This window comes from Gouania willdenowi, chromosome 17 (assembly GCF_900634775.1).
Source record: "Gouania willdenowi chromosome 17, fGouWil2.1, whole genome shotgun sequence".
In the NCBI taxonomy this organism is placed as follows: domain Eukaryota; kingdom Metazoa; phylum Chordata; class Actinopteri; order Blenniiformes; family Gobiesocidae; genus Gouania; species Gouania willdenowi.
This window is the reverse complement of record NC_041060.1, coordinates 34,966,603-34,991,376: the sequence shown is the minus strand read 5'-3', so window position 1 is coordinate 34,991,376 and position 24,774 is coordinate 34,966,603. Positions and strand designations below refer to the sequence as shown.

The window sequence follows — 24,774 nt, the reverse complement described above, 5'->3', positions numbered from 1 at the left end:
TTACATCTAACGTCATATGTTGAGCCATTATTGTCACTTTTAACCTCTTTTCACTATATTTCCTGATTAATTTTGCCATTTTAACCACATTCACCATTTTGTCATGCTCATTATTTGCCAGTTTACACTAATTGGTCCAATACTGACAATTTTTCTGTTTTTGTCCACTCTAATTTGCAACTTTTAACTAATTTCTGTAGTTTTTAAAATCCCATTTCACCAATTTTTCGGTCTCATTGAACCCATTTTATTTGTGATTAAAACAATGATTAACATGTTTAAGATGACTATAATAATAATAAACTTCCTGGATAACAGTAGATATTATTCAGATGAATAAATAACCTTTATTATGGGGGTTGAGAACCACTGCTTTAGAGCTGGTATTGACTGATAACATTTCTGACGTTATGACATAAGTATAAGAGTTTTTAACCCAGAGGAACAACAATGACTTGTGATCTTTTGGACTATTTTGAATTGATTGAGAAATATAAAAGGCGTTTAATAACAAAGACAGGAACAAACATACAAAACAAAATCAAAGAGCATTTATTCTTGTACTTAAATAAAAATGGTAAAGACATGTGACGGGGTCAAACCGCTCCGTTTGATTGGTTGTCAGAGGTGAAAGAGGCGTTCACTAGCTGTCTACGGGGGGGGTGTCGTGTCGCCTCCTGTGGCCCTAAGGGACGGGAGACCCCCCGTCGGACGAGTCTGTGTCGTGACGCTGCGGTGGGCGGCGGGGGCGGGGCTCAGCCTTTGAATGGCTGTCACGGCGTCTGGCTCCGCTCTGGCTGCGCTCTGATGGATGATGATGATGATGATGATGATGATGATGGTCCTTTCTGTGCCTGTGATGGAGGACATGATTTCACACACGTTCACAGAGGAAATGTGACATTCTGGAGATGATTCAGATCAATATCTCCAATCAGGAACAATTTGAAAAAATAATTATGAAAAATCTGTCTCATTATTGAAGATTTCTAAAATGCATAAATTGGTTTGTAACCGACAATGAAACAAAAAGACACAAAATGAGAAAAAAAAAATATACTGAATGGATACAAAAACATAACGAGAGAAAAATATACAAAATTTAACATGAACAAAAAATTGATACAAAAACACAAAATGACAAAAAACACAATCTCTCTTTTTCCTCTAATTGTCTGACTAAACTTTTTTCATAAATGTGATGATCAAAATAATGATTAATAATCATCCCCAGCCTGTTCCTCCAGGACAATAATAGTTCCAGCACCAGAGGGCAGCACTAACAGTCAATCACTGTTTTATTGTGATTTATTGCTCATTCAGGGGTGGAGCTAAGGGTAGTTTATTAAATTAATTTACTAAAACCATGATAAAGCTGTTATTAAGTCTGATTCTCAACATGTGGCTCTTTCTCTTCATCTTAATTATTATTCCCCCAAAAAACCTTCAATAGGGGAAACTACCTTCTTTTTTTTCGTTGCCATTTTGCAACTTTGTCCCATTTTTCTCTCTTTTCCAAAAGAATATTTTATTCTCAGATTTTAGCTCCTTTTGCCAATAAACATAAATTCGTCCTATTTTTTTCCCCATTTTTCGTAATCCTTTCTTTAACCATTTTTGCCACTTTTTATAGAAAAAAAACTACCTTTGGCCATTAAATACCACTTGTTTCCTTTTTTCCACATTTTGCTCATTAAATCTACCTTTTACTACTACATATAACCTGTTTCTTTTTGTTGTTTCTATTGCCACTGTTGACTGTTTTAGTCACTTTTCACTCTTTTTGGCTTTTTACTCATGTTTTGTCACTTTACTCATCACTGTTATTCTTTGTTTACCTTTGTCAAATGTCTGGCTATGATTGGCTGATCAATCTAACTGGATCAATAAGTTTTCAACAATGAATCCCTCTGTAAAAAGTGTGGGTGTCACATCCCCCATGGGTGAGACGCACCTGTACTCGTAAGTTGCCATGTAAAGTGCACGTCTTTAAGGAATGCGGTGTTATTGTTGTGAGTGTAAAACTTTAAAAATGTCCACGTGTTTCCACTTGTAGCTGTAGGTGTAACAGTGCCCTCTGGTGGTGACAGGATACACTACTACTATTCATCTTCCAGCATCCAGCCACACTTGTGTGGTGCGCCAAACTTGAACCGGCACTTAAGTCTCAAACTAAATCAATTAACTGACGAAGGACAAGCGACAGTTAAACTGATTCAACGGTGAGCGTATCGGTCTGTTCGTTATCTACGAATTTAAGCTTTAAGGAGAAATATCGTTAATTTTCCCATGTGTTTGTAGCGGAGGTGCTAAGCGACATTTTAAAAACCCAGCAACTCTTCACTAAACTTCTAAATGAAGTTACATCAAGGTATTGAAAACTATTATTTCTTTTTGAAAGCTAATTAAGCCAAAGTAAAGTATAGGGTGTTCTTCAGGGAACAATTGAGTGTTAAAGTTCCCATATAATGGAAAACAGGTTTTTTTCTGGTTTCTACATCTGGTCCTCCCTGAGTCCCTGAGTCTGCTAACTCCCAGATTGAGGAAAACAAGCGACTCCTAGATGGTCTCGAGCACCCCCCCACTAGTAGGGGAGCGGTGGTTAAGAACGCTGGGCTTGTAATCGGAGGGTTGCCGGTTCAAGCCTCACCTGGGCCATCACTGTGGGATGTTGAGCAAGCCCCTTAACCCCAAACTGCTCCCCAGGCGCTGCAAAATGGCTGCCCACTGCTCCTCAGGGGTTAAATGCAGAGGACAAATTCCATTAATTACATGGCCAATTAAAGGCGAAAGCCCCGATTAAATCTTTAATCTTTAAAATGGCGCTCAGTTCCTGTCGGCTATTCAGTTCCTGTCATGACGTCACCAAAGGAGACATTTTCATTGGCTGACCTCCACTGAGCGGTGATAGGAGACACGAGACTGCGGTTTAAAACTGGAATACCCGTTTACATCTCGTATTACGGTAAAGTCGTCAGAAGCCAAAATATCAAATTCTGAGTGAATCTAGTTGAACATGTGCACAGAAGTTCCTGGGAGGCTGTAAAACAAGAATGTGCTGAGTTTGAGGAAAACAATTTAGTTTTTGATTAATTTTTGGCTTCTGTCAACATTACCATAATACGCGATGTAAACGGGCATTCTAGTTTTAAACCCCTCATGGCGTTACCGCAGTGACATCCGAGAGGGGGGCGTTCATCCCCGAGGTGGTTTGGTGTGTCCAGCAGACTTTCACAATGAATGGACTATTCCTGTAATCACTAGACCACATGATAAGAGTGACTCAGCAGCTCCGGTAAACGTTTGAACTCCTCTGCTGCTGCTGCTCTGGGTCTGCAGCGGCACACGCACACACCTCATGAAACAGTGTTTTCTGACTCACAATCACAATAGCCACTTAAATATCCATGTGTTTTAATGTGATGTGCAGTTTTTTGGCTGAAAACAATAACAAGAGTGTGTGGATGGCGTCTACAGACACGCCCACTCATGAATATGCATAAGTAGGCCGCAAATCAGTCCGTTTTTAGACTTGGTCAGAAAGTGACGTTTCAGAGGCTAAAACTGCAGAAAACAGGTGAGTTTGGGAAAATAAACCTAAAATATTATGTTGTTGGAATTCTGAGAACAAATACAGAAAAATAGCATCATACTGGACATTTAATGACTGTGAACAATCTGAACATTGTAATGACTTTATGGGAATGTTTTTTTTATTATAAGTGCACATAATTTAACTGATTGTTAATATGATACATTTAGTTTCCTATTTAATGATAGATTAGTTTTTTCCCTCCAAACATTGGACAATGTTTAATATATATATATTTATAATTGAACACAGTGGACTACGACTCCTCCTCTCAGCTGTAGATTTGAACAAAGACAAACCTCTTCCTGTCGTCCTCTTCCTCTGATGAAGACGAATCCCGTTGCCTTTTCTTCTTCTTCTCTTTCTTTTTCTTCTTCTCTTTTTTGCTCTTCTCTTTCTTCTTCTTCTTCTTGCTCTCCTGCCTTCATGGTTGAAGAAATGAAAGGTGGTAAAGACGTGATGATGAGAACGATTAAACGAGGACAGTTCTGTTTCTCACCGTAGTTGAAGCTCAGGTTCCTTGACGGTCTCGGTCGTCTTGGTTACGGATGTTTCTGCACGACCCTCTGTTTTGTAATGCTGGGGAGGGGGGGATTTACTTAACTATAAAAATAACTGTTCAATGTTTCTAAATGTCCATGTGAATCACAGCACAGAAAGTCTGATTCAACAGCCAACATCCACACTAATGCATTAGAAGTTTCAATTAATACAATATTTTTAACCAAATCCTTTTAGAGCAAGAGTCATCAAACGTTTCTATGACGACATACATCTATATACAGGCGTCGATCTCATTTCATCTATATCAGACGTGGACAACTGGCGGCCCAGGGACTACATGTGGCCCTCGGTCTAATTTTGTGAACACACACAAAAAAAAAAAACCTCAAAAATGACAAAAATAACAAAAATATGGCAAATGACAACAAAAACAAAGAAAACAGACACAAACACAATATAAAAGAAAAATGACAGAAAATGACAAAAACCCCAAAGGGCCTGTACTCTGAAGCTGGATTTGCTCTTTCCTCTCTCTAACTTCCAGGATTTCATCGGTGAATGTTGTACTACGACGCTGGATAACGTCTTACCAGGCTAAATCACCATGGTAATGTAGGCTAAACACCTAACCTGGTCTGGACTAGGTTATTAAGTGGATCAGATCTGAGCAAGTACTAAAGCCCCGCCTCCTGACCAAACACTTCTCTTGCGTGTGATTGACAGTTATTTTAGAGTCTTGCTCTAGTTTGGTTCATTACTGATCAAACACTCACTGTGAAAACTGGCAGGCCGATCTTTGCCACCTCCTTCTCTTGTGGCGACAGCAGCATTTTCCTGGAGCTGTGGACACAAACACACACTGATCTCTAGGCTCCGCCCCTCCTCACAGGGCTTTGATTTCCTGTTTCAGCTCAATCAAACTCATCTCTACGGTAAATCCACTAACAGGAAATGCAGAGGTGACACAAACGAAAAACAAATACTGTGTTACTGTACTTAAGTAGGTGTCTGGTATCCGTACTTTACTTGACTGTTTAGTTTTTGGCAACTTTTTACTTCTAACTTTTTTAAACAAATACCTGTACTTTTTACTCCTAACATTTAAAAAATAAGCTCGTTACTTTTAGGACCTTTGAAGATGACGTCACAACTAAGCACGTGAATCTCCGTCACTGACAACGACTCGATACACATCTCGATACACTACCAGCGATACGATACATTAGTGATTCATTGAATTCCCCAACAATACCATTCAACCCTGTTCACGATTTGATACGATTTCATATTGATGGCGATTCAATTCTACACAATGTGATTTTGTACGACGCATTTCAAACTGATGCAAAGACATTACATTATACCAAAAATGTAAACAGTAAATAAGTAGCTGTGATTCAGTACTAGAGGATTTATGTATGCCTAATAAGCAGCCAATTTAACAGGAAGTGCACATCTTGTTTATAATCTCTACTAGTTTCTCTCTATGCAACTTATTTTTTCCTCTTTAAAAAACAAAACAGAAAAACAGGCCTCAATGAGTGACTTAAAGTGACACTTTCAATAGTAATGTCTATATTCCTGTCTGTCACAGATATTAATATGAACTGTTCAGCAGCTATTAGGCTAATACAGTAGCATTAATACTTATAATATCAATAATAATAACCTTTCACTATTAGGTCTTTATAACTGCTTGTGCAAAAAAAGATGAAAACTATTATTTAACTGCTGTAAACAGACCCTCACTGAGTCATACTTAATGTCTATAAGACAAATAAAATCCAATACACTTAATCACAGGTAGAGGGAGGTACCAGAGTACCGCCTTGGACTAAGTTATTACAGATAATTTTCTCACCAGTTTTACTGAAGCTCGGGTGGGGGTAGCAGCGGCACCGTATCGGTACAAATGAGCCCCTCAGTTTGTGTAGGTTTAGCAGCACAACATTCTCTACAAACCTCCTGTGTCTGGTCAAGTTTAGCATCTTTCTACGCCTGATTTAAAGTATTTATGTGTTATAAATCTCTTCTCTAGCTGCTGCGGCTCCTCTCACTGGATTCTGTGATATAACTTTGTTGCTGTACCAACGCGTTTCCCGGTGTCACGGTCTGATATCGGTTATGAGCATGCACACTACCGGAAAATGAATTTATGCTACTTCAGCTTAGCTTTTTTCTACTTCCGCCATGCTGAGATAAAAAAATTAATTTCAAAGCTAATGTTATTTGACGAGTGCTGCATGGCTCCTTTTCTTCTACAAAAATGTACAACTGCTGAATATACGAGGCAGGAGAAATGGTAGACAAGTTAATCTTCTTCATGGTGAAGGGCACGCCATCACCAGACACCGACACGAAGGAGCTCAGGAATCTCACGTACCACGCCGAGCACCATGTCTGGGATACGAACAGTAAGTCTTTACAAACATATACAAAAATTTGGATACAAATAATTGAGCTGATAAATGCTGTTATTTATAATATACATTGCAGTAAAAAAAACAGTTAACCTGATGTAACTTTATTTTTTTAAATCAATATAACCCAGTACAGGTACATGTCAGTACGTAACAGACACATACTGAGATTTAAGAGGAACTCAGTACGATGTGAACTCAGACCGTGACAGGCTTCAGTGTTCAAAACAAAACAGAAGCACGTGGTGCATTCAAAGTGCCTCGGACAAACAGGATAGAATGAAACACAGCATGAAAAAACTGTCCCACGACCCTGAAAACAGGAACAAGCAGGTCAGAAAATGGATGGATGAAAAAAATCAATGCAACCATAGATTTTACCAATGCAGGCACGCAGTGACCGATGCTCCTCAATTTCACCTGTAAATATTACCGATGCACACTGAATGGATCGATACACCCGCATCATACACGTTTGTATCTAGATTTTAGTTTTGTATCGATTAATGTCCACATGCTTAGTCACAACGTAAAAAGACGCAACGATTTTGGCAGTTTGAGCTTTTTTCTGTTAGGCAGGTCCCTTAGTTTTATGGTGAAAATATTAAAACTCAAAGCTGCTCTGGGTTTAATTGTATTTCTTTCAACATATTTACAAATCTTTATCTATAATGAGTGCTAGAATCTCCAGGTGTTCATAAATAACAGATATTATTTTATTTCCATGTACAAGTGTTCTACAAGTTCTTAAAATAACCAAAGATATGGAGTTTGCTGGTTCAAAAACCCTCTTTTATTATTAAAGGGACATTTGTTTTACTTTTGACTATTACTTTATTACTTTTACTCAAGTAAGGGAGCGACTTCAATACTTTTACCAGTTATTTTTTATTCATGTATCTCTACTTTTACTCGAGTACTGAAGACTAGGACTTTAGCCAACTCTGAGGAAATGTGAGTGGGATTAAATAACCTGGAGCTTCCCAGTCCAGACACCCGGTCCACGTTCCTTTCGTCCCCCTCAGGCTCCTCCCTCCGGCAGACCTCCACCAGGTCCTGTAACACAAAGTGTGTGAGACTCAGAGTGCCCCTGGACCAGGATCCAGTACTAACACTCACCTCTTTGGTCAGCCCCGTTGGCGCCCTCTTCATGCTCTTGTGCCCGCTTTGATAAGGAGCACAAAGGTGTTAGCATGAGCTGCTAATGCTAATGCTACAGGGTTACAGACAGGGTTGGGAATGATGTCATAATTGTAATCAATTATCAATAATAATTGAGCCCAACCCTGGTTACAGGTGACGTGACACTCACAGAGCTGCCATCAGAGCTTCATGCTCGGCCTCCTTCACCGCCGCTAGCTCCTCCTCTTTGGACGGCCGTGCCTTGCCCGTCTTGTCCCTGGCGTACCAGGTGAGATCCTTGCCTTTCTGCCAGCGCCCCACTGGAGCCATCAGAGAGTTCCCTGAACACGTCATAGACAGACCTGGTTAGCCACACTGCTACTGTACGTGTCAACCAGTGACGTGCCGTCAGGGTAGGCAAGGTAGGCAGTGTCTACTCAAGGGTGAATTGATATTTTGATTATTTAATTATAATTTTTTTTTTTCTTTTTTTTAAATTATAAATTATTTATTTTTCCATTTCCAATAGCCTACAGTACCAATAAGTTTGAAAGTGTCCGAAGTTTGTGCGCTTCATAGCCCAAATTACTAAACAGCGCTATTTCCTGGAACAGCTGCAGTCTTTTTTTTTTTTTTTCGCTCCGCTGTAAGGCAGAGGGAGGCCACGCCCCCTCCCAAAGGCACGTCGCTCCTCTGCCTCCATTCCCATTGCATGATTTTACGTGTTTGCGCATGCGCAGTCAGGTCCCCAATGTGACATCCATTTACGCGTAAAGGCAGTGTAGAGAGCTGCCTTTGCACGTAACTGCGCTATGCTAAATGCTATACGTAAGTTCACAGCACATTACTGAATAGATGACACGTGACCGCTGCTGCTACGTTCTCTAGCTAGTGGGCGGGATAACACTACAGTGTGGATGACAGCGCTAGAGATGATAGAGAAACTTTGTTTTGAGGAAAAACGACATCTTTTAAAAGATGGAGACCAACACCTGAGCTACCAGACCTTCAGCAAAGGTAAAGTCAGAACATGTTTCATACTTTTCACAGTGAATGGTACAAAAGGAAGGATTGACTTTGTGGATGCTCCTCACTGAGGCTGTTCTAAGTTGTCATTTTTTCCGTGTTTCTGTGTTTCCAACACAAACAACAGATGTGCTGTCGTGTCATGAGATATATGTTGTTGGAGAGTATGGAGGCTATAGTAAATAATGTTTATGTTTCTTTAATGGTGTTTATGATGTTGATTTTGTTAGATGGCGAAACACTTGTTCATGTGGATCTTATTGGGTTTTTTCTTTCTTATTATGAATTTTATATTTTGATAAGCGCATTGAGATGACTTTGTTGGAAATTGCTTTATACAAATAAAATTGATTTGAATTTAATTAACACTTGACAGCAGAAACATATGAAATTGTCATTGGTGGTCTAGATTTGCAACGTGCCTACCTAACCCTAGTGGTCACGGCACGTCACTGGTGTCAACATATGTGACATTAGGTGGAAAAGTGGAGGAAAGGGTTAATAAGTGTTGAAAATGTCTTGAAAGTGGGAAAAATGTGCAGAAAAGCAATTGAAATGTGATGAAAAGTGTCAGAAATATGAGTAATGTAGCAAAAATGTGTTAAAAGGAGCAAAAATATGGCAAGAAAAAGTGATGAAAATAAGTTAAAATATGGAAAGGTTTGGTGTAGTTGTTAAAAAAAAAAAAGGGGGTAAAAATATGCGAAAATTGGTCTAAATTGTCTAAAAATATATTCTTAGTTTCTTGAAGGCATCTGGCAACCTCCCGCCATTGTCTTGCGACCCCAAAAGGGGTCCTGACCGCAGGGTTGAGAACCCCTGCTGTAGAGTACGTGTGGGCGCGTCACTATCGCAGCTGAAAGCCGCACACTGCAGGGCTAAAGACCGGGTCTGGGTCCGGATCCTGGAGCCTTTCCGGACCGCTGGTCCCCCGGGTGATCCACTGGGCTTCAGCCGGAGCTACGAGCCCTGTTCGGCCTCACACGGACCGACTGAGCGCTCTGGAACTCACCCAGGTAGTTCTCCCGGTGTTTGTCCACCTTCACCTCGTCCCAGTTGAACTGGTCCTGGCCCCCGCGGACCCCTCCGGCTCTGGAGGACCCGAACATGCTTCACCGGGCCGGTGTTTCCCGTTCAGAGCGGAGACACTGCAGCGTTTCCGTTAGCGTTAGCTTTAGCTTTAGCAGCGTTAGCTCTGGGGCTCCGCGAGGGTCGGGCCTGCTCATCCGGGGACTTTCTGTGCTCCGCCTCCACGCCGCTTTATGGCCGTGGGATGAATCTACCGGTATCCGTGTTATCTGATGACAGACTTTCTGCTGCGCTGGTAAGATAACACTTTGTTTTTTTAGTCCCAAAACACAGAAATGTGTCCGTTAAAGCAGAAATAAATTCTAAGAAAAATAACAGAGGAAATTATAGATATATTGTTAAAGAAAAAGCTATAAAAACATGAGGAAAGAAACCAGATGCGTGACTCAATAGAAGCTTAAATGTGCAACATTTCTTTTTTTTTAATGTCACGTGTAAACAGGGAACAGTTATTCATTTGTACTTTGGCTATTTTATTCTGCTACTGTATTGTGAGTGTGAACGTAATTTAATATACTGATCAATAAGGACAATAAAGAATAAGATCATAATTGTATTTAAAATTAGACATTAAAATACAATATCAAGAAAAACAACATTTAATACATTGTCAAATTAGATTTTTTTTTTTCTATTATAAAAAATTTTAAGTATTTATTTTTTTTTTGCTGATCTCTCGCTCTGTTTTTAAATTAAAGTTGAAAATTGTGTTGTAATGTTGATAATGTGATATTGGGATCAGATAAAGCTCCACTGAGTTTTCCATCACTCACTTATTTCACTACATGACCTTTTATATCAGGGGTGTCAAACTTATTTTAGTTCAGGGGCCAAATACGAAGAAGTTTGATCTCAAGCAGGCCACAGATTTTATGCAGGAAAACGAGTAATTTCAACATTATTGTGTTCTAGTTAATACTTCTACGTATACATAAAATACAAAATATATAAGAAACTGACAATATCCAAGCAATAAGTGACATATCAGTCCCAACAAGGTCTTAACTTTAAATTTACTTTTAATTAAGGGAAATATTATGTCATTTGAGGAAAATGAGGGTTTTGTTAGAATTGAGTTTTTTCAACAGTTCAACATTAAAAATTACTGCAATCCTTTGATATAAGCACCAGGAAAACTGTGATCACCTGCAAATATTGCTGAGTTTCATTTACACAATAGTGCAGCAGATTAGAGGTGTGTTCCATAAAGGAGGGTTAACAAACTCTGAGTCTATCCATAAACTCAACATACCCAGCGATGGGAAACTCTGTGTATCTGATTCCATTACAGCTGGTATGAAGTGGATCAATTAACCCTGAGTATGTAAACCTTGGGTTACTTACGTGCACGCGCGTGATAAAAAGCCATCATCAATGGATCAGAGAATACTCAAACTGCCATGGCAACCACCCGGAAAATAGTGATGTATTCACCTTAATGTGTGAAATAAGTCGGTGTTTGATTGAATATGAGCCTGTTCTAAAGGTGTGTTCAGTCTTCAGTGACTATAGTGGCTTAAATCACCCGTAATTAGTCACACTTTTTGGTCGCTTCATCACTTTATTGCTTCAGTGACGTGACGAGTGGTGAATAATATGAATAAAATGTGTCTGAGGAGACGTGTCAGCAGCATAGGATGTCTGCATAGAGAGTCCTCCTGTTACACTGGATATAAAGACACTGACTGCCGCTTGATATCGAATCAATTATATTGATTTTTAATGTAAAATTGTCACCAGAGTCATCTCAATGTCCTAAAAAATTTCAGAAAAAAATCACTGAAGCGGGACGCGAACCCACGACCCATCACTTCCAAGAGCAGCATCACAATTCACTGCACCATCATATCTTCAAATACACATGATCTACAGATTTAACTGTATAATAATATAAACAACAATCGAGCCTTAAAAGTGTATTAATTTAAATTATCATCTCCTCCTTTATATTATCTACAGGTTTGTATTCAGTGAACTTTACTACAGACGTCAGTAGATGTTTTAATGTAGATCAACCTCTCAGTGACTTTCACTTAATGATCTACATCTACAATGTTATAAAGAAAACTACCGTTTGATTAAAAAAAAAAACATAAAGCAACACAACATTAGTAATGATGTGAACATGTCTGTGGTGTGTGATGTTAATGTGTTTCAGAGAAAAGTGTTATGGTTCATTAAAGTGTTCAGAAACGGTGTTCAGGTGGGCGGAGCCAGGTAGAAACCCAGGGTTTCTTTGATAAAACCTGCCAGCGACCAGGTTTAGTTCACGGACAATGTTGCCATGGTAACATACTCAGAAGAACATACCTCGCGTTTAGGAATGAGATACTCAGAGTTTCCGAATATATGCCCCCCCCCCTCCCCCCCCAGGTAGAGTTAGAACTGCACCAGCTAAAGGCGAAACACTCAATCGCCTCAAAACACTTGGGAAAAATCCCAAAATGCTTGAATCTGGTTAAACGAGGTGTCAGTATAAAGGTCTGGTCCTCTCAAGGCTAAGGAAGTTTGGTGTTTTCCTGCACCAGGGGTAACCTCAGAGGAGTATGAGTAAAAGGGAGCGACTTTGATACTGCTTTCTCCCATTGACTGAGATTCCTCCTGGTGCAGGAAAACACTACTTCCTCCTGCGGGCACAATTCAGCCTCTAGCCAAAACCAAACCACATATTCGCACTTGGGGGAATTAAACGCGTCTGCTGATGCCACATTTTTTACAAAATAAGCAATTGTTTTGAGTTATTTGCCTCTAGCGGGCACAGTCCCTTAGAGTATCTGTGCCAAATGTCATGCTTTTATACCAAAGTGAAAGATTCTTTTGAATTATGTCATTAATCTGCTGCACTACAGTGATTCATGTTTTTTCTGTCATGTTTACTTTTCCTGCGGGCCAAATTAGATCATCCAAAGGGCCGGATTTGGCCCCCGGGGGTTGAGTTTGGCACGTTTTATGTTGTGTGTGTTTTTTAACCCTGTATTTTTTTTTTCCTTTTTGAAACCAAAGTAAATTTGTTTTTATTGATTTATTTTTTTTATTGTTTTGAAAAATACACATTTACAACTCATCAGAAGTACACGCTATACAAAGAAACAGAAAGTCGACCAGCATGCAAGAATCCTACATACACCATTTAAAGGGAAAAGGGGTAAACCATTATTCCACTTCAAAATATTGTTGGATATTGTCATAGTTTTGATGATTTTTTTTAGTATGAATAAGGGACAATATTTAAATTCACACACAAAGCTTACAAAAAGGGGAGATTTGTTGAATTTATACTTACATTTACAATTAAATTGGGTGTTTTAAGGCAGTTTTTCTCAGAGTTGGGTAAGCTAGGGGTATGCGAGGGAAATAAACAAATGAATGCATTAAAAATATGGGGTTTTATAATGTTTATTTTCAGTTAAAAAACACACAAAATAAGAGAAAAATATACTGAATAATAAAAGAACAACAACAAATTACACCAAAAACACACACGCTAAGAAAGAAAAATACTATTACCAGCTACACACAACAACAACAAAGACTCTAAATGAGAGAGAAACACACAAGATCCCTACAAAATACACAAAAACAACAGAGAAACAACCACACAACACTAAAAACACACACAGAATAATTTAAATAATACCAACTACAAAAAAAACACACAAAATAAGTGACAAATATACTGAATAATAAAAAGAACAAAAAACAACAGAACACACAAAATAAGAGACAAATATACTGAATAATAAGAGACAAAAAACAACAAAATACACAAAATGACACCAAAAACACAAAATGGTGATAGAAATGATCTTGTTTAGAACATCAGCGTTGGTTCCACATCAGGAGGGGAATGACTGTAAATGATAAAAACTACAGAAATACATCTATTACTAAATACTGTTTCATTTAAAGCACTTTTTGTTTTTGACCTGTGAAAAGCGCTCTATAAATACTGATTCTTTAAATTGTCTGTATTCCATCATTATGGTCTATTGTTGTTGTTTCATATTATTCTGAATAAAATGTTGTAGTCAGACATAAAGGGGGACTGGATTCAGAAATAAGAGAAAGAGGTCAGATCGGCGAATCTGCTGCCTGGTGTCGTAAATTGAATTTACCTTTGGACAGAATCAGATACGGCCGCCCTGTCCTGACTGCGCATGCGCCGTGAGATCAGCTGTGTGTCCAGTGACTCCACAATAATCGCTGTCTTTAGCTGTTGTTGTTCGGTGTGTGTGTAGCCTGAAAATGGTGGATGTGTGAGTCTAATAATGTTGTAGATTGTAGTCGCGCACTTACGGCTCAGTGATGACGTAGTGGCGTGGCGGGCGTGGAATGGCTCGTGCTTAGCAGAGCCGAGGCACGAGGACCACGGAGGAGCTCCACGAAGGAGCTCCATTTCACTTACTGCTGCTACTGCTGCCCCATGTTCGGAACAGGTATCCGCAGACTCTTCTCAGGTAGGGCCCCTTTCACCGCCATCTTTGCTGCTTCTTCTTCTTCGGCTGTTTCACTGCTCGTGTTTGTTTTCGCTCTACTTCCGGTTTTCAGTGGAGGAAGGTTAAATCAGGTGATGCTGCGTGTAAAGTCACGTTTCTACGGTGGCTGAGAAGTGCAAAACACATTTACAAATTATTGCAAAACTTTTACAAATGATCGCAACACATTGACAAAAGGTCAAAACAAATATGGAAACTATTTTACAATTACAATGTGCCTTTGTAAATCTGTCTCAACATTTGTAAAAGTGTTTTGCACTTCTCAGCCACCGTACGTTTCTGATGTAAAGCTCACACCAACGTTTACACCTCCCTAAACTAACGAAACATTGAATTTAAAATCAAACATCTCACTGGATAAACTAATTAATCACATATAAAGTATATTATGTGTGTTGTTAAAGTCATCGCGTTACAATTTTTGGTCGTTCTGTGTGTTTTTCGAATGATTTTGTGCTTTGAAGTCATTTTTGTTCTCGTTTTAATCAGTATTATTTCTTTGACATTTTTGTGATGATTTGTAATCGTCTCTTGGGTTTTGGTGGTAATTTGGTCTATTTTTGGAGTCTTTTTGTGTATTAATGTTGCCATTTTGTGTTTGGAGTAATTTGTGTTTTCGTTTTTGTAATACTTTGTGCGTTTTTAGGCTGTTTTGTGTGTTTTTCAGAGTGGTTTTCTTGTGAATTTGTGCATTGAAATCATTTCTGTTTTTTTTTCTTTGCTGTTTTTGTGTTTATTTGTGTTCATTTAATGGTCTTGGGGGTAATTGTCTATTTTTGCTGTCCTTTTGTGCAATCTTTTGTCGTTTTGTGCATTTTGAGTAATCTACCGAATATATATATATATATATATATATATATATAAAATTATTGTTAAAAATTCAAAGCAAGGCCGAAGAGTAGCGTGTGATGCAGTGACACGGTGTCTCATGCAATTTTGTAAATTAAAGATATTTCACACAACAGACGTAAAATAAAAACATTTTTTGATCTGTACAGGATTTTGACAGAGGATTACTCAAAAGTACACAGTAAAAGTACTCAATATTATGTATGCAAGTAGTCTAGAAAGTACTAAGTTCAGCGGTATATGAATCATAAACTACTTGTGGAAAATTAAACAATATTCCACATCAAAGTTGTGTGAAATATACCTACATTTTTATATGAATCATGGACTACTTATGGGAACTTTTTTTTCACGTTGTCCTTTACTTTGAAATCCGGATGCATACCTTCCTGATATCTTCAGTTTATTACTGAAGATAATAATAATTATTACTGTAAAAGTATGGGGATTTTCTATGGAAGCATAGATTCAATTTAAAATAAATGAACAGAAATGCTTTTTAATTTTCAGATTATAGCTGCAGTTTTTACCTCATAAATAGAATGAATAATAAATAATCAAAACTGACGTCTGTGAAAAGATGAAAAAGTTTCAAAGTAAATAGAAATACAAAGAAGGAAATGGCTTTGGATGATCAACTGTTTTATGTTATTAACAAATCTGTTGCAGTCTGAGATGTTGTGTATAATGTTACACTTTATTAACCAATTAGTTACATATATTTTAACCTTCAACTAGAGTTGTCACGATACCAAAATGAGTAAACACCATACTATACCAGACAAAGTAATACTGAAGAATTTTAATTATTTTTATGAACTGCAATGTATTTGTACAAGTTAGAAATACTTATTAATTACTAATGGTGTTGTTTGGGGCACGATAAGAGTACATGAACAAAAACATATAAGCAATAGAAAAAATGGATAAATGAAGTTAGAATTTATATGGTTGAAATTAAAAAATAATTATTCATTTTCCTTTGCACATTGATTTATGTTTAACTAATATAAATAATCAACTTAGGATAACAAATCCACTCTTAAAAAAAAAAAAAAAACTATTTGACAATAATGCTTCTTCTCCAACATAATAAACCATAGAGGATAAAATACAACAAACAGGAACTGATTCCCTGAGAAAACTATTTTTTTAATGTATTCATGCACTTGTTAATTGTCAGCACATGAACAGCCAATCAGCTAACAGAAGGGCGGACCCAGCGTGCAGAAACAGCCTATCATATCTCTGGACGTCACCAGTAACAGGCAAACAGCCAATCATCCAGCAGCTGTGGAGTTGGGTTGCCATGTTGGTTTGTTTTCTGGTGCGTTTAGACTGAGCAGTGATAAGCCAGGAGGAGAGTAGAGGCTAGTATCGTAATTCATGGTAGTACCATCATGTAGAATTTCTAGTATAGTAGGAACCGTTACAATTTAGCACCGCGGGTTATTGTGCACCTATAGCTTCAACATAATATCTACAGTATTCTACAATTGAAAAAAAAAAAAGGAATTGGGAAGGGAAAAAAAATTTGAATTCGATATTCTCGTTTTCAGGCCAATATTGGACCAATATCCGATATTGATATCGGATTGGGACAGCCCTAATTGTATATTTGTGTTCGTCTAATGGCCTTGGTGGTAATTTTTTGTTCTTTTTTATTTAGTGTTTTTTGAGTAACTTTGTGTATTTTCCTGCTTTATTGTGTCATTTTTGGACTCGTTTTGTGTGTTTCTGTTGTTATTGTGTTGCTTTTCTTCTGGTTTTGTTTATTTTTCAGTTTTTTATTTGTAAATAATCCTCGTATGGGTTATGGGAGTTATTTTGTAAATTTTACAGTAACAAAGAAAGGATCATGAATGGAAACCAACACAGGAATGTAAATAGTTTTTAATGTAAAGGAAATAAAGTTTTAAAGCGAGCTTCAGACGACGTCCACATGAAAGCTGTTAAAATCAGTCGAGTTGTTTTCTTCACGTGGTTGAAGTCAGACATTTTCCATCAGAAACATCACGAGGATCTGAACTGACACATTGTTGTCACTACTGATTTAATGAAGTAATTTTACTAATTCATGACGCCACGTTTCAGGCTGATTTTAGCTCTAGTTGACAGAGTTCTTCATGTTAAAGTTGATCAAACTAATCAGTTTATATTTTTTAATATTTCCAAAATTCCAAAGCTTAAGTTCTTGTGGAAGCTTGAAGAAGAATTTGACTGAACGTCATATATAAAGATATTCATTGGGGTTGATGAGGAAATGACCTTAATGAGATAAGATAGAGCTTTATTCATCCCACAGTGAGGAAAACTGAATGTGTTCCAGCAGCAAGAAGAGTTAGAGGGAATGAATGAAAGAAACAGGAATAACATAAATAATAAAAAACTAGAGAAGCACTCAGAGAGCATAGACCTCCACCAAGTAGCTCATCTCAACCCTAATGGCCACGGTTACGTGATGCTTTTTCATTCAGAATGAGTTATTCTAAATGAAATTATCGGAGTTTAAGTGTTCTGCTTCGTGTTTCCATGGAAATAGTAATTCCCGAATTGAGGTTTACATGGGAAACCAGTTTATTTGGCTTTATTCAATCAAAGCCAGTAGTTATTGCTGCAGCTGTTCTACCTCTTCTGTACATAGAGCCTGATTCTGTATCTACCTCAAGTACAACCATTTCAGTGGGAACTTCTGGTTTACAAAATAAAAGTCCTGAGACTGTTAGAATGTTATCTTCTAACATCTCATCAGAGCTACAGAAGATAGGATCATTTAAATTAGGTTAATTTAAAATAAGTTGATCAAAACTTAATCAATAAACCTGATCAGATTCAGTAAATCATTGATTCCTGAGAGGAAATCAGGTGATATTAATGCTGTTCTCGTACATCTTTACATGACATATAAATAATTAAAAAGGAGCAGTCAGAATAATTCATGTCACTACAACTTATATCTTCCTTTTAATTGTATCTTTCTTTATTTTTGACATACATTTTTGTTTAATTATAAGTTTATTTATTTATTAGTATTTATTCTGTTTCCTCACAGGAGTTAAAAACTAATATTTTCTTTAAAAAATGATAAATATTTCTTGAATTTAAAAAATTAAAGTGGAAAAATTTTATAGGACCTTAAATACATGAGGTAAAAATGAACTTTTTAATGATCCACGCTTCATTAATAAAGCTCTGGTGTTTCATGCCTCGATAAAGAGTGTGTGTGTGTGTGTGTGTGTGTGTGTGTGTGACTCTCCTCATGTTTATTCTTCCATCCATTCACTCTGTTCTTCATATCCATGTCTTTTAAGGCTCTTATTAAATAGTGTCGGCTCTTGTCCTGGACTAGAGTACAGCACGCACTTCTCTACTACTACTACTACATTACCCATAAGCCATCGCGCTTAAAGGAACAGGCACATCCACACATATTGTGATTTGTACGAGTGGTATTTTCTCATTTTTGGATGTAATCACCTGTTCCGTTATCAACATTTCCTGAAAATCTCATCCATATCCGTTCATAACATTTCAAGTTATCAGACAGACGCACAGACAGATGCACAGACAGGCGCACAGACGGGCGCACAGACAGACGCACAGACGGGCGCACAGACAGACGCACAGACGGGCGCACAGACAGGCACACAGACAGGCGCACAGACAGGCGCACAGACAGGCGCACAGACAGGCGCACAGACAGACGCACAGACAGACGCACAGACAGACGCACAGACAGGCGCACAGACAGGCGCACAGACAGGCGCACAGACAGGCGCACAGACAGGCGCACAGACAGGCGCACAGACAGGCGCACAGACAGGCGCACAGACAGACGCACAGACAGACGCACAGACAGACGCACAGACAGACGCACAGACAGACGCACAGACAGACGCACAGACAGACGCACAGACAGACAAACACAGGTGAAAACATAACCTACCGCCCTGCACTTGGCGGAGGTAATAATAAATAATTTCTAGAAGAACAATAATAATACAAAATGGTAGGAAAATACACAAGATGACAAGAAAAATGCACATAATGAAGAAAACATAAATAAAATGACCACAAAAAGCACCAAATAAGAGAAAAATATACAAAATGACGACAAAAGCACATAAAACGATACTTTCACTGGAAACAGAAAGCTGACAGGAGTTTAACAACGCTGACTCAGCGTTTGTGTAGAAACTCATAAGTGAGAACACACTTACCTCTGCTCCTTTATATCTATATATATATATATATATATATAGAATCAATAGATAAGTTTAAAAAGCTTTAGTCAACATGATGCAATGACTGTGAGAGCAGTTCTTAGCGCCACCTGCTGGTTTAGCTTTAGAAAATAAAATAAAAAAGGTTTATTTTGTTATTTTTTATTAACTTGGAAATGGATTCTTTGAACTTTAAACCTTTAGATTGTATTTCTATTCACACACAAAATAAGAGAAAATATTCAAAACAAAAATGAATCACAAACAACAAAAATACACAAAATGAGTGAGAAATAAAACAACCACAAAATAATGCAACGAGTGACAACAAAAACACACAAACATGACTTCAAAAAATAAACAAATAACAACAATAACGCACAAAATTCCTCCGAACACAAAACAAAACACACAAAATGGCAGGAGAAATACACTTAACAACAAAAATGCACATAATGAGAACACAAATGAATAAAACAAACACAAAATGACTCAATAAAAGGCAAATAAGAGAAAAATATACAAAACGACAACAAATTTACACAAAAATGACTTTAAAACCACAAAATGACAAAAAAATAGTAGAATAACTTCCAGAAACACACTTTTATGAGAAAAGTAAATACGTAACAGTTTGTTTCCTGTGTTAATTCTCTGATTAGAAGTTTGTTTTATTGTTGGTTCCATCCTGGTCATCACTGCTCACTGACATCACACACTGGTTCTCAGCTGTTGCTGAGTCAGTGGTTCCACTGGTTTTAGTGGTTGACTCCTCCCTCCTGCTCTCTCTCGTCCTCGTTACAACGGTCACGCCCTGGTTGATGGAACATTGTGTGTGTGTGTGTGTGTGTGTGTGTGTGAGTGAGTCAGCATTAGCAGGTTTAAACGTAGCCCTCGTTAGCACAGAGAGCCCCTCTCCAATCAGGCGTCTCCATGGTAACCTCCCAGTGGACTGCTAAACTGTGACTGTGCAGCTGCCTTTGACTCTGTGTGTGTGTGTGTGTTTATTGTGTCTCAGCGATGGCTGCCGTCCGTCCCGTGGTTCTGGCCGGTCCGTCTGGATCAGGAAAGAGCACGCTGGTCAAGAAGCTCATGAACGAGTACCAGAACGTCTTTGGATTCAGCGTCTCCCGTGAGTATGAGACCACAACCCATGAGTAACTCTGAGTCTGAGACTAGAACCTGTGTGAGAAACTGAGACTGGAACCTGTGTGAGAGACAGAGACTAGAACCTGTGTGAGAGACAGAGACTAGAACCTGTGTGAGAGACAGAGACTAGAACCTGTGTGAGAGACAGAGACTAGAACCTGTGTGAGAGACAGAGACTAGAACCTGTGTGAGAGACAGAGACTAGAACCTGTGTGAGAGACAGAGACTAGAACCTGTGTGAGAAACAGAGACTAGAACCTGTGTGAGAGACAGAGAAAAGGTTACATGATGCTTTTTTGTTAGTCATTATGTATTTTCATTCTCATTTTGTATATTTAACTGATATTTTGTAGTAGTTTTGTGTATTTTATGGGAGTTTGTATGTTTCTTTTCTTGATTTTGTTTTGTCATTTATTTTTAGTCTTTTTGATCACTTTTTATTTTGTAGTAGTTTTTATTATTTGTGTAGTTTTTTTTGGTGTTTATATTTGTAGTCCTGTGTGTTTTTTATATTTTTGTGTGCTTTTCTGTAATTTTATTTATTTAAATGAATTTTGTGTATTTTTCTGTATTGTATGTTTAAATTGTACGTTTTGTAATATTTGTACGTTGTTCTTGTGTTTTTCTTCTGTAGTTTTGTGTATTTTTGTCCGTTTGTTTTGGGGTCACCAGCGTCCCACGTGTCATTTCTGAAGCATTTGATACTTTGCGAGAATAAAAATCATCTTGTTTTCAGACACGACCAGAAAACCTCGGCCCGGGGAGGAAGATGGTAAAGGTACGAGCCTCCAGCATCGGTGAGCGTACGGCGTGGAACCACAGACCTCTGACCGTCTCTCTCTCTCTTACAGAGTACCACTTTGTGAGCCGAGGGGAGATGGAGAGAAGCATTGACAGAGGTGAATTCCTGGAGAGCGCAGAGTTCTCAGGGAACCTTTACGGAACCAGTAAAAAAGCCGTGCGCGCCGTGCAGGAGAAAAACCGCATCTGCATCCTGGACATCGACGTGCAGGGAGTGAAGAGCATCAAGAGGACCGACCTCAACCCCATCTACGTCTTCATCCAACCGCCGTCCCTCGAAGAGCTGGTCAGTGTCAGAGTTGGAGCCAATTACATTGTTTAATTACAATTACTTCTTCAATTACGATTACAGTGACCAGCATTTTTCCAATTACTTTATCAATTACTAAAGTTCAACTACAAATAATCACAGTTACTGAGCATTAAAGTTAACTTTCCTCTTTTGTTAGCATTCTGTTAGCATCTCTAATGCTAACTAGCCCTAAATCAGCTGTAGAATTAAAAAACAATTATCTATCATAAATGTATTTCCTATATATTGGTTTCTTAATTAATTAAAATATAAATTTTAATATTCATGGTGTGGGCGTCTGAGCCTGTTTTGTGTCAGTGTACACAGATTTATATTTTCTTTAAAATGATGAAATGTGGGAAAAGTTAATAATGAACTACATACAGTATGTGTAGAACTGTAACATGTGTGTGGGTGTGGTGAACTGGTTCCACCTGCTGCTCAGGAACAGTTTGTTTGTTTTGATTCCAACGTTATCGTCCTTCTAACAATAACTTTGACAGTCACGAAACAATAAACATATTTGTAATGTAGGAATGAGAAGCCACGATGCTAACTCTGTTACTTCTAATGTCATTTAAGGTCTGTTAGAGTGTAACAGCTGCTGCTCATGAACTTTGAGGAAAACTGCTGTTAAACTTTAATCCTGCAGCTACAGCCACAATTTGTAGCTTATAATGTTGCTCTGCTTTCCTATAATGATACGTTTAGTGGGAATGCTTAGCATTCACCCTCGACTTTGCTTCTATAATTAGGACTTTTATGCTCAGACTTTTATGTGCAGCTTTATATCCATGTGATCAGAGATCAGTGAATGCTGCCTACAGATATTTAAGCTTTTTTTGCTTTTGTTGCGTTGTCATGACAATGCAAAGTTTTGTAGTTTCTGTTCACATGGTTCATTTTTTAGTCCTGATGTGGTTTTTACAAACGTTTCCAGGAGAAGCGTTTAAGAGGCAGACAAACGGACTCTGAGGAGAGCATCCAGAAGCGTCTGAGTGCGGCGCGTGGTGAGCTCGAGTACAGTGAGTGACCTTTTTTTATAACAAACGCTGACGTCACAAAGTGCTCCAGATGTTCAGAGGACAGATGTGTCTCCTCACAGGTCAGCAAAAAGACACGTTTGACCACAAAATAATCAACGACGACCTGGACAAGGCTTACGCAGAGTTAAAGGATGTTCTTCAAGAGGTGAGAAAAGTGTCCACAAGAGGGCAGCAGTTTCACAAACTACAGCAGTGTTTTGCAGCCCTTATTTTTCTTCATTTTGGTTATTTTTGTCATTTTAAATGTTTGGTTTTTTTTTTTTTTTTTACATTTTTAGCACATTTTTCTAATTATATGGGTTTTTGTTGTTTTTTGTATTTTCATGTAGTCTTTTTTCGTTATTTCAAGTCTTTTTGTATATTTTTCTTATTTTAATTTTTTTTGGGGGGGGGGGTATTTTTCTGTATTTAGACTTTTCAAAATAAAATTTTGTGTATTTTTCTGTACATTTGTATGTTTTATTTTTTTCTTGTTATTTAACATCTTTTTGGTGTCATTTTCATTGATTTTTGTGTTTAACAGTCATATTTGTGTAATATTTTTGTGGTCGTCTGTGTGTCTTTGAGTAATTTGGAATATTTTCCTGATTTTTATGGGTTTTTCCTGTTATTTTATGTCTTTTTTTGTGTCATTTTCTGTTTATTTCTCTATTTTTGTGTATTTTGTGGTATTAGTTTACTGTATTTTTTGTTTATTTTGTCATTTGATTTTGATTGTTTTGTGTATTTTTGTGATTTTGTAGTTGTATATATTTTTCTGTATGTTTATGTTTTTGCTCTTATTTTGTGCGTTTTCATTTTCATTACTAATATTTAGTAAATTAATAAATTAGTACATTTTCCTCATTGTTTTGTGTATTTTCCTGTTTGTAGTCATAAACTCCAGCTATGTTTTTGCTCCTCTCCAGGAAATCAATGTGGTGACAACGAAGAACGAGAGCCTGAAGAATGCGGCGGCGCCCTAACTCATCTGACGCGTGCAAACCCTCGACACTCCTCCCCACAGCCCCGCCTCCATTCCAGTTTGTCACATTCCTACCGACAGCCAGATTCCCATGTTTATGTGAAGAAAATAAATCAGAAACTCTGGAGGTTTTTACTTGAAATACAGACGCAGAGACTTCATTCCTGGCAGGTTCACAGACCTCATGTTTCACACCCTGGGTATTTATATAGATGTTAACGTCTACGATACACAAGACAAGTTCTCGTTTAATGTTATTCTCAACACTCTAATGATGATGGAGATCATGTTGCTTCTGATTACATGATAACGGGGGCTTGTCCAGGCTTTCCAGATGTGAGGCCGATCTGCAGGTTTTAGACGTGAGACTTTTATTACCATGTTGAAATTAACTTTAATCTTTTAAGAGACGAGTGTGAAATCATTAAGTTATTTGATCCTGGACAAGCCCCCAAACTGGATCGAATGGGGGATCAAATATATCCTCCGCAGGTTCATAGGTCAAAATCCAGGTCTGAGATGTACATTCGCCATCCGTTTGCTTGTTTCTCAATGTTTTGTTTGCATGTTTTTATTATTAATTCCGCAATGATTGAACTAAATATTTAACGCGTCTGCTTCGTGGATTTTTCTTTAGCGTTTCTGAACGAAGCACAGGAATTATTTAGTTACATGAGAATCTTTTTACATTCAGGTAGTCGTCGGTCATTCCTTCCGTTTCCCCTCATCGTGTCTTTTTGTCGTAAACCAAACTACGAGTTTGTGTCATAGGAAATGTGTTGTTTTACTGTTTTTTTTTTTAGTGCGCTAACGCACAGACTTTGTTTCATGTTTGTACTTTAATAAAAGTGTAAAAGCAGAGAGAGAAACAGGCTGGTTCACTGTGTGCACTGTTTTTTTTTATTTCTACAACCTTTGAGTGCTTTAATGTTATTAACAGATTTAACACAACACAAAGCTCTACATTCTGCAGATTTACACACTTCAGAACAAGGAAGAACATGCAGGTCCTCGTCTAAACGCACATCTGACGCGTCTAAAGTTTACAAAATGGATTATTGTTCACATTCCCCAAGTTGTTTTTTTTTTTTTTCACTCAAAACAAAAACTTCATTCACATTCAACTTCTAGGGTTAAGAATTAGCTTTACTTTTGAGCGTAGATGAACTAGCAAACCGCTAAGCTAACTGATTCACTCCTG

General features: G+C 37.9%; 2 protein-coding genes across 6 annotated transcripts; one reads left to right on the top strand and one right to left on the bottom strand.

The window, feature by feature from the left end:
* Positions 1 to 529: 529 nt before the first annotated feature.
* c17h1orf35 (chromosome 17 C1orf35 homolog) lies at positions 530 to 14,322 on the bottom strand. Of its 3 annotated transcripts, none has more exons than XM_028473014.1 (8): positions 14,050 to 14,322; positions 7,829 to 7,979; positions 7,636 to 7,681; positions 7,490 to 7,572; positions 4,870 to 4,936; positions 4,092 to 4,171; positions 3,892 to 4,014; positions 530 to 854 (listed from the first exon to the last, which is right to left on the bottom strand). In XM_028473014.1, exons 1-8 carry the CDS (start codon positions 14,147 to 14,149, stop codon positions 686 to 688), a joined length of 819 nt encoding a protein of 272 aa, XP_028328815.1. In that variant the 5' UTR covers positions 14,150 to 14,322; the 3' UTR covers positions 530 to 685. The 3 variants fall into 3 exon arrangements, with proteins under 3 accessions (XP_028328815.1, XP_028328817.1, XP_028328816.1); XM_028473016.1 differs by having other exon boundaries at positions 14,159 to 14,321; XM_028473015.1 differs by lacking the exon at positions 14,050 to 14,322 and adding an exon at positions 9,677 to 9,928.
* Positions 9,481 to 24,449, top strand: LOC114479356 (guanylate kinase-like). 3 transcript variants are annotated; one of them, XM_028473020.1, is made up of 7 exons: positions 9,481 to 9,680; positions 20,340 to 20,453; positions 21,207 to 21,248; positions 21,322 to 21,557; positions 22,504 to 22,588; positions 22,669 to 22,754; positions 23,518 to 24,449. In XM_028473020.1, the coding sequence occupies exons 2-7, from the start codon at positions 20,342 to 20,344 to the stop codon at positions 23,572 to 23,574; spliced, it is 618 nt and encodes a 205-aa protein (XP_028328821.1). In that variant the 5' UTR covers positions 9,481 to 9,680; positions 20,340 to 20,341; the 3' UTR covers positions 23,575 to 24,449. The 3 variants fall into 3 exon arrangements, with proteins under 3 accessions (XP_028328821.1, XP_028328820.1, XP_028328819.1); XM_028473019.1 differs by lacking the exon at positions 9,481 to 9,680 and adding an exon at positions 13,898 to 14,210; XM_028473018.1 differs by lacking the exon at positions 9,481 to 9,680 and adding an exon at positions 19,816 to 20,257.
* The last annotated feature ends 325 nt before the right edge of the window (positions 24,450 to 24,774 follow it).

Excerpts from the sequence above, each read along its gene's own strand:
- LOC114479356 (XM_028473018.1), top strand. The coding sequence starts at position 20,143 with ATGGAACATTGTGTGTGTGTGTGTGTGTGTGTGTGTGTGAGTGAGTCA. Across the intron at positions 20,454-21,206 it reads CTTTGGATTCAGCGTCTCCC|ACACGACCAGAAAACCTCGG; the intron begins GTGAGTATGAGA and ends TCTTGTTTTCAG. Across the intron at positions 22,755-23,517 it reads TAAAGGATGTTCTTCAAGAG|GAAATCAATGTGGTGACAAC; the intron begins GTGAGAAAAGTG and ends GCTCCTCTCCAG.
- c17h1orf35 (XM_028473014.1), bottom strand. The coding sequence starts at position 14,149 with ATGGAGCTCCTTCGTGGAGCTCCTCCGTGGTCCTCGTGCCTCGGCTCT. Across the intron at positions 7,682-7,828 it reads GAAGCTCTGATGGCAGCTCT|CGGGCACAAGAGCATGAAGA; the intron begins GTGAGTGTCACG and ends TCCTTATCAAAG. Across the intron at positions 4,015-4,091 it reads GAACCTGAGCTTCAACTACG|GCAGGAGAGCAAGAAGAAGA; the intron begins GTGAGAAACAGA and ends TCAACCATGAAG.